At 44.0% G+C, this 9,801-nt stretch overlaps 1 protein-coding gene across 2 annotated transcripts in view; it reads right to left on the bottom strand.

Moving 5' to 3' along the window:
- STRN (striatin) overlaps positions 1-9,313 on the bottom strand; it is a 75,393-nt gene extending 66,080 nt beyond the window's left edge. Inside the window, exon 1 of one of the 2 annotated variants that reach the window (XM_059660091.1) lies at positions 8,954-9,313. In XM_059660091.1, the coding sequence (XP_059516074.1) occupies positions 8,954-9,181 (228 nt within the window). In that variant the 5' untranslated portion in view covers positions 9,182-9,313. The remainder of the gene's footprint in view (positions 1-8,953) is intronic. The other variant, XM_059660093.1, reaches the window with a different exon arrangement.
- Positions 9,314-9,801: the final 488 nt, after the last annotated feature.

Genomic DNA, 9,801 nt, shown 5'->3' with positions numbered 1-9,801 from the left:
TACCACCTCTGGCCTGCCCCTGACTCCCAATACAGTCAGTTTATTGTCCTTAAACCACTACTAATAGGGCAAAGAGAATCTAAATAGCCACTACATGAAACGGACCACTGAAACCAATTCTTCTAAAATTTGATTTAAATAAATAATACAATCAAATGAATTCTGTCCATAGGAATTTCGACCAACAAGAGCAAACAACTTGCTGGACACCTATTATGGGAAATAAACTTTACATTATTTTATCTTTTTAAAACCTTACAACTACTCTGCTTAGTGGGTGTATTATCTTCCACAATTTACAAGTAAAAATAAATCCTAGAAAAATTTTAAATCAAAAGTGATGAAGCTGTACGACTCTACTGCTATCATCATAACAGAAAAGGTGCAAAGGGAAGGCCAGACATTATAACCATGCTCATCTGGGCAGCTTCACCAAGAAGCTGTAACTTAACACTCCCCAGGAAACCACAGTCCATCCCCTGCAAATCGCTGGGGGAAAGGGTCCAACAAAGGGGAAAATGGGTGCATGTGTAGTGAAGTCAGGGTGAGTAGGGAAGGTGCTTGCCTGTCAGGCTAGCCTGGGGAACCATGGATTGGCTAAGGGGGTGGAACCATTGCAAGCACATGAAATCCTGAAGGATTCATTGGTTATACTCCTAGTTAAAAATCCCCAAACAAAGAAACTTTCTCTCTCTTGTTCCTCTTGCTTCACTCCTGCTTCCTTGCACTGGCTTGTTCCATGACCTGCGCTAGCCTGCCATGTGACCCTGGGCCATGAGGACCCCACATGCAATGAACTGTAGCTGGAAACACAACCGAGCCAGATGCTGGACTGGTCTTTAATATGGAGCAAAGACTCTGGGCAGTGGCTTTAACTCTAGCTCTGTTGACAATGAAATAGTACTTTTTCCATGGCAGGACTGAGGGAGATGGGACCTTGGAAGTAAACCCCTTAATCTTTCATCATCAATAAAGCTTTCCACTATACCTCATCCTCCCATGGGGGCCTCAGGAAATTCTTATTTCCAGGGCAGCCCAAGAAGCTCACTTTCACCAGTAACAAGTAGGGGACATAGAGAACACCCACACTTTCCACAGGCAAATTATATCAATAGGCTGTTTTGTCCAAATGGCCACCGAAGCAAGAAATTCCAAATATCCCAGAGGCAATTCTCTTTCTAATGGCCTAGAATTGAAACCAGAATAACAGTAGTAACATTCATAAATCAGAAAGTATAACCGACATCAAGCAGATAGTAGGCTGAAAAAGGGAAACCAATCCAGATTATTTGGACTTTTAAACACATTTCTAATCAAACAAAGACTGATTAGTAAAGGGGTTTATGATTGTTTTAAATTCCTCTTAAATTACCAAGTTTTTGAAGAAAACTTGTAGGTCTGCCTCTACCATTGAAATTCAAAGAGAAGTCGACTTAGGTACTACATAATGTTTACGGCTAAATAAGTATATCCCTTGATAAAGAATTTCTACTAGCAATATTTCTCCCCAGGTAATTACTAGGGCCATTCATATATGTCAGTTTTTGAAAGTAAGATAAGACAAATCTGTTTCCAGTAATGGTGCCTTGAAATAACTCCCCTACTAAAAACAGATAAAAAATCTGGATAAAATATTTTTACAATCATCTTAAAAAGAAAAGCTAATGAGACAGTAAGGAATTATTTGGTTAAAACTAAAAAGAAATTGGGAACCCAGTCAGGTAAGGGAACAAAAGCCACTGTTATCCTTTGGGTGCTGGCCAATCAGAACAAATTTGAACTTTAGTTTGAACAGCCTTGTAGAACCCAAAAGGCAAAAATCAAAGACCAAGACCATAATAGGAGATATACCCAACATTTTTCTAAGACCCCTAGAGGGCTTATACCCTCAAAGCAAAAGGGAAACAGACAATTGGCCCTCATATGTAATCACAACCAAAATATTCATCACCTGGGTGGTCCAAAACTTCAAGCAATAAATTTGCTTTAAAGTGCTTCAGTCCAGATACCTACCAGAAGCAAATGCAAAAACTTTCTGAAGTAAGCTAGCTGAAGAAGCTATCTTTCTTTGAGACCTCAAATTAAGCCTACACTTTTTCAAGGATAGTGAGCAGCACATAATAACTATGCAGACCAAAAAAAAAAAAAAAAAGTCATCAAAGAAAGAATCAGAAAAAAACAATAGGCCACAGAAAGGGACCTCCAAGACCTCACATATAAGAACAGAGACATCAACTATAAAATAACTATACTTACTAGGTTTAAAAAATAAAAGACAACTCTGAAAATATTTACAGGGAATAGGAAACTATTAAGAAAAGATAGAGTAGCCGAAACCGGTTTGGCTCAGTGGATAGAGCGTAGGCCTGCGGACTGAAGGGTCCCAGGTTCGATTCTGGTCAAGGGCATGTGCCTGGGTTGCGGGCACATCCCCGGTGGGGGATGTGCAGGAGGCAGCTGATCGATGTTTCTCTCTCATCGATGTTTCTAACTTTCTATCTCTCTCCCTTCCTCTCTGTGAAAAATCAATAAAATATATTAAAAAAGAAAAGATAGAGTAGATTTTAAAAGGAACCAAACTGAACTTCAACAATAATCAAAATCACAGGATAGCTTTAAAAGATTAGATCCAACTGAAGAGAAAATTAATGGACTAGAAAATAAATCAGAATTACCCAGAATAAAGAATGTAGAAATTTTTAAAAATGCAAAATACAGCACAGATAAGGAATGCCTAAGGTACATATAATCAGAGATCCAAAAGAAAAGAGAACAAGATAGAAGAGAAATTCAAAAAGATAATGAGTGATTATTTTACAGAACTAATGAGATGCTAATCCACAGATTCAAGGAGCCTAACATAGTCCCAAATTAAAAAAAAAAAGAAAAAAGAAAAAAAGAAATCTAAACCCTTACACATCATAGAAACTACAGGAACACCAAAGTCAAAAGAAAATCTTAAATGTAGCTAATAAAATAAGCTAGAAAACAGTAGAACACTGCAAAATCTCCATGCCTACTGCTTTAAATAAAAAGAAAAGTGAGCCCTGCCGGTGTGGCTCAGTTGGCTGGAACATTGTCCATTACACCAAAAGGTGGTGGGTTAGATTCTCGGTCAGGTCAGGGCACATACCCAGGTTGCAGGTTCAATGCCAGGTCTGGGCGCAGGCAGGAGGCAGCTGATCATTGTTTTTCTCTCACATCGACTTAGGCCTCTCTCTCTCTTTCTTTCTTTCTTTCTCTCTCTCTCTCTCTCTCTCTCTCTCTCTCTCTCTCTCTCTCTCTCTCTCTCTCTCCCCCCCCCCTCCCTTGTTCTCTCCCCCCAACTTCCTCTCTCTGAAGTCAATCAATCAATAAAAGTGATTAAAAAAGCTTTAGTGACTGGTCATCTCAGCAGGTTGTAAGAATAGAGCAAGATAATGTACTTGAAAAGTTTTTTTTAAAAAGTGCAAAGGGCCGAAACTGGTTTGGCTCAGTGGATAGAGCATCGGCCTGCGGACTGAAAGGTCCCAGGTTTGATTCTGGTCAAGGGCATGTACCTGGGTTGCGGGCACATCCCCAGTGGGAAATGTGCAGGAGGCAGCTGATCGATGTTTCTCTCTCATCGATGTTTCTAACTCTCTATCCCTCTACCTTCCTCTCTGTAAAAAATCAATAAAATACATGAAAAATAAATAAACAAACAAACCTGTTTACAAAATTTCACCATACCGCAATGGGGCTTACCAGTTCCAAGTTTCTGACTCTCTATCTCTCTCCCTTCCTCTTTGTAAAAAATCAATAAAATATATATTTTTTTAAAAAGTGCAAAGGTATATGGAGATTTAAGTGACAGAGCTTCGACAAAATCTGTTTTCATTCTTGGTCATTTAATCTCTCTTTGGGCCTCACTTTACTTGTAAAAAAAGGATGTAGCTGATTAATTCCAAAGTTCATTCCAGCTCAAAGATTAATATCTTTTTTATCTCTCAGTCTGAGGGAGGTGTATATGTCTCACCTAATACTAATGCCAGGGGCCATAACTGCTACATTTCTGATTTAAGTAGCCTGCTGCAGAGCTCAGGGAATTAATATATTTAAAAGTTTACCCAAATTATTCTAAGATTACAGCTAAAGTTGAGAAACACTAAAGTAACATATATTAGGATATGTTTTTAAGAGTGAAACCTCTATAAACCTTTCTAAAATATAATTATTATTTCTAAAATATAATTAAAAATTATCAAGAATGACTAGAATCAAAAAATAAACCTGTTGCCCTAACGGGTTTGGCTCAGTAGATAGAGCGTTGGCCTGCAGACTGAAGGGTCCCAGGTTCGATTCCAGTCAAGGGCATGTACCTTGGTTGCAGGGCACATCCCCAGTGGGGAGTGTGCAGGAGGCAGCTGATCAATGTTTCTCTCTCATCGATGTTTCTAACTCCCTATCCCTCTACCTTCCTCTCTGTAAAAAATCAATAAGATATATGAAAAATAAATAAGTAAATAAACCTGTTTACAAAATTTCACCATACCACAATGGGGCTCACCAGTTCCAAGTTTAAAGGTCCAAATAAAACAAAAAATTAGTTTTATAAAGTGGTTAGTAAATATATACAATTTGTTACCTAAGAAGTCATGCGTGGTTAAGATAGACACATTCTGAAATGTTTACAGAAAATTCAAAACAGAAGACACATAGTATATTATCAATGTTTGGGGGTGGAGGGGTTTAAAAGGATGAGCCAGCAGACCTGGCCTGAGAAAGGAGTCCTATTATCAAAATTTTGAGGCTGATTCCTATTTGAATGTCCCTTAGTGCCACTATCAGACCCAGAATATGAAACTGCATGGTTCCAGAATGGCACTTATATGCTCTCGCTTTGGAAGAGTTCATAACTGAAGATTGTGCTTTTCTGTGGGAACAAGGAGATACACAATTTTAACATCATGCACTTGATACTACTTATTTATTCGGCACTTACTTTGTGTTATGTACCAGGCCTCTGCTAGATATCTTAAAATATCTCATTTAATTCTCACAAGGTAGCCCTAGCCGGTTTGGCTCATTGGATAGAGAGTTGGCCTGGGGACCAAAGGGTCCCAGGTTCCATTCAGATCAAGGGCAATATGTCTGTTGTAGGCTCCTCCCCAACCCAGGCCCTGGTCGGGAGTGTGCAGGCAACCAATTGATGTGTTTCTCTCACATCAATATTTTTCTCTGCCTTTCTCCCCATCTTCCACTCCCCTTTGTCTCAAATCTCACATCCTGTCCTCTATCACATCTTGCTGATTCTACCTTCAAAAATGCATTCAAAATCCATTATATTTTGAACATGTTTCATATTATATAATCCCAGATCTCATTACTGCCACTCTAGTTCATCTCTAGCCTGGATTATTCAAAGAGCCTCCTAACTAGACTCTGATTCTTCTATCCTCATCTCCCCTCCAAGTCTACTCTGAATCCTTGGCAAAGGGTTCTGTTTAAAGATGCTGTCACTCTTTTGTTCAAAACATTTCAATAGTCCCCCACCTTGTTGAGGTAAAATCTGAAGTCCTTACCCTGGGCAAGACTCAATACTTCTGACGTCATTTCTTCTAGTCTCCTCCGGTACTCCACCCACACCTGCCTCATTATTCCTCAAACATTCCAAGCGTGTTCCTTCCCTCTTCTGTTCCCTCTGTCTGGAATACTCTCCTTAGATTTCAACTTTTCAGGTCTCTGTTCAAAAGGCACCTTATCAGTAAAGCCTTTCTTCCCCATTCCATCCTCCCAAGCACTCCATATCCCACTTACACACTTTATCACAGCTCTTATTATCATCTAATGTTTTCAGGAGGCATTTATTTAATACAGTCTTATGCTTCCCGCACAATTTAAGTTTCATGTGGGTAGGATCTGTTTTCATCATTGTTGTTTCTCAGTGCCTAGAACAGGACCTGGCAGGAAGTAGGCACTTGAAAAACATCTATTGAATGAAAATATGAATCATCAATGCCAAAATTTAAATTCATAAACACTCTAGTACCAGCAACCATATAACTAATGAAAGCTTGACCTTTTTCTCAGTTCTAGCATTTCCAAGTAAACAGCACAGCCTCCCCAACTACACACACACAACTAAGGCAATAACTTTTATTTTTTTTATTTACGTTTGTTTTCCCACAAGTCAGTAATTACCAAAAGTAAAAGAGAATCATCTATTAACTAAAATGGGCAAGGGGGAACAAAATGACAATACGTTTTTGGTACAATGTGGTTAGTCCCTTACTCTCAAGATCTGAAGGAGGGAGGAAGTGATGACGGCAGGCCAGGTAGATAGGTGGGGGCTTGGATTGCCTTTCACAATTCTGCCCTGGCAATTTGAAAGAGCAGGACTAACAGGTTCCTGAAGAGACACATTAGAGTTCATCTTAAAGGTATTTTTGTTGACTTTGGTGTTAAGAACTTGAGAAAAGGTTTAAAAATTAAAAGGAAGACATCAAGTAATCCAAATTTCATCATCACTCAGTTCTTACTTCCTATTTTTTTTCTAGGAAAATTTCCAATGGCAATAGAAAAATGAAGGAATATGCTCAAATTTAATGATTTGGCAAATGGTGGGGATGGGGAAATCATTTGGCAAACGGAGGGGATGGGGAACATCTGTAATACTGTTAATAATAAAAATAAATGATTTTCAATAATACTAATAAAGGGGCCAAAGACCACAGGTTCCTGCAAACTCTATCCCCCCCAAAATACATAATACTTGCTCTGTTTGGAAAATATGACTTTTTTTAAGTTTCTCTGTGGATTCTTAATTTAATTTGAGAACAAACCAAAAGGTACTGTAAAAATGCAGAGTCCTTAATATAATGAGCACCAATGGGAAACCTACCTTAAGTTTAACATTTCCCATTAATAACCCAGGAAGTTGTGTGTGCATATAAAACTGAAGGGTGGCTACAGTTACAGGTAAAATTAAAAAGTTTAAACACAGTGAGGTGAGGGAAGACACAGGGGGTGAAGTGGGTTGAAAATTCCCAAAGTTCCCCAAGTAGTAAGAATTGTTTTCTTGTTTTTTACCCAATTTGTGTGACTTATCTTACATTCCCTAAACTAGAAAAGATATTAAAACTTAAGTGGTTACATATAAAAATCATCCTCCACAACAGTACAACATGGAAGTTAAAGCCTGCCTTTAACACTTCCTTGAAGTCTGAAATCCACAAGCTCATTTATGGAATTCATTGTAAATCAAGGTGAATTACCAGTAAATTTGAGTGGAGCATCTAAGTCTGCTGTTTACTATACAGACATGGTCAGACGCATTATAAGAAACATTAAAAATATCAAAAGACCAGACACTAAAGCAACATAACAGTCAGAATGAAAAGGCCACCAAAGAATATAAACATAGAGGCTCAGAAGGAATCTGAGAAACCATGGGTCACTTCCTCACTTCATCCAACCCCTCCGAGGCCTTCCCTTACCACTCCATCTAAAATAGCTGCCCCTATCACATTCTATTCCTGTCTCCTGAGTTATTCTTCTCCAGCAGTTGCTTCTATGGGTCAGTATATTATAGAGATGCACTGACTCACTGCCTCCCACCTAAAACGTAAGCTCTATGAGGGTAGATAGAGGCTGCGTCGGTTTTGTCAATCCCAGGACCGAGAGGCACACCGCTGGCACTCAATAAAGGCGCTGAATAAATAAGTGATGAAACTGAAGTTCAGAGAGGTTAAAGGATTTCCTAAAGGTCACAGAGCTAGCAGCAAGCCCAGCCCCTGCTGTGACCGTCTACTGCTTGCTCTTTCCATTCCACTTGCACCACACCAAAGCAGCCTGTCCCAGCACAGACCCTGTTAAACAGACTTCTCCTTTTCCCTTTTTTTTCTTTAAGGATCAAAGAAAATACATGTTACCAAAAAAAGACTGACCCACTGGGTAGCATTTTAACTTCGAGTGTCTCAAACCAACCAAAACTACACTCCAATTTCATACACAGGCAGGATCAGCCAGGAAAGCACGGCTCTTGAAGTTCCTTGTGAAACTGGTTGTCTGGCTTGGAAGTTTTCAAGAAGAGCCACTTACCGGCTCAGAATGGCCTGCGAAGTCTCAGCCTCACTGTCACCCTCCTCAGAGGCCACCACTGCTCCCCCCTGGATAGACTCTATTTTGCAGATGATGCAGGAAATGTCACCAACTTTAAAGCCCCTTTCAGTCAGTGCCTTTGAGAGGCAAAGTCGATCCCACAAAACACTGAACGTCACATTAATCCTCCGGGAAGTTTTAGATTCTGAGAACAGGAAACCATCTCTCAACGACCATCTGACTGCGATCCCCGCTACGAGCGGGTCCTTCCTCCACACGCCATGAATCTGAAATACCTCCAAGCAACGCGGGAGGGGGTGAGGGAGTGGGAGGAGGAGAAGACACATGTACATCTGTAAGGGGCGCGCGGCACACGCCTAGTAACACTTTCTCCCCCAACATCAGCTTCTCGCCGACGACAGCCCAGGCCGCACAGGTCCAACTTCTGTCGTCTCCTCCGCTCACCTTCCTCTCGCAGGAGCCTATCGCCCACCCCTACCGCGGGCACGTCTCTAGACCTAGGACAGAGGATGGACGGTTTGCCCGACGTCTTCCCAACTACTGCTGGCCCCATGAGTGCACGAAAGGGAAGCCCTGCAACGAGCGACGGCCGGAGCGTGGAAAGGAGACAGAGTTCAGAGAAGGAAGGAGCAAACGCAGAGGAGCGGAGGGTATAAACAACGCATCAGGGCGGGAGTGGGAACCCGGGTCAAGGAAGTGGGGTCAGCCAGAGGCAAAGGTGAAGGGGGGGAAGGGGACAGTGCCGGGTGGGAGGGTGGGAGCCGAGGGGAGGGGACCGGAGAGGGCCGGAGAGGGAGGGGGAAGGGTCCGGGGCGGGGCGAGAGGGAGCGAAGAGGCGGGATGAAGAGGGCCAGGCCGGGAGGGTCTTTACCTGCAGCTCCGCCCGCTCCACCTCCCACTGGGCTCTCTCCACCTCGAAGCGGGCCCACTCGTGCTGCAGGAAGTGCAGGATCCCCGGGAGGCTGTACTGGGCTCGGGCCGCCCCCGCCGCAGCCGCCCCGTCGCCGGCCGCCTCCGCCAGAGGCCCGAGACCCTTGGCACCGCCGGCGCCCGGGTGGTTGTTGCTGAAGAAGACGCCGGGACCCGCCTGCTCGTCCATGGCAGCCGCAGAAGCCCGGGGAGCTGCCCAGCGCCCAGCAGCGGAGGCAACGGCGGCGGCAGCAGCGCCTCCTCCTCCCTCCGCCGCTCCCCGCCCACACCCCAGTCAGCAGGGAGCAGCCGCCTCGGCGCGGGGGCCGGCCGAGCCCGGGACGGGCCGGGAAATGGGTCAACTACGGCGCGCGGGCGGCGCGCGGCATGCTGGGAAATGTAGTCCGGGGGCGTGGCGACGGCGGGCCCGGCGGAGGCGGCCTGTGGGGCTGCGGCGCGCGCGCGGCCCCGCCCCTTTCCTGCCCGGGGCGGTGGGACATCTCCGGCTGGGTGTGCGGGTTTCCGAAGGGCGGGGCGGGCGCAGCCGGGCGGCGCGCCGGGCTCCCTCCCACGCGGAAGTGCGCGGGCGGCGCTCCTTGTTGCACACCCACACACACACACGGAAGTTCTCAGGCCCGTCTACCCGCCCGAGCTGCACTTCTCTTAGGGCTTCCTGGTAGTTCTGTTAGGAAACAAGCGCAAAGCGAGCTTCTCCGGCCCGGCTCCTGCACTGAGCCCTCTCCGTCCGGCTCCGACTTGGGTGTTTCTCCGACCTAGACACTCGCTCCTGCCATCTGCCCCTCGCTGTCG

Source organism: Myotis daubentonii, chromosome 12 (assembly GCF_963259705.1).
Source record: "Myotis daubentonii chromosome 12, mMyoDau2.1, whole genome shotgun sequence".
In the NCBI taxonomy this organism is placed as follows: Eukaryota; Metazoa; Chordata; class Mammalia; order Chiroptera; family Vespertilionidae; genus Myotis; species Myotis daubentonii.
This window is presented reverse-complemented; position numbering and strand designations above follow the sequence as displayed.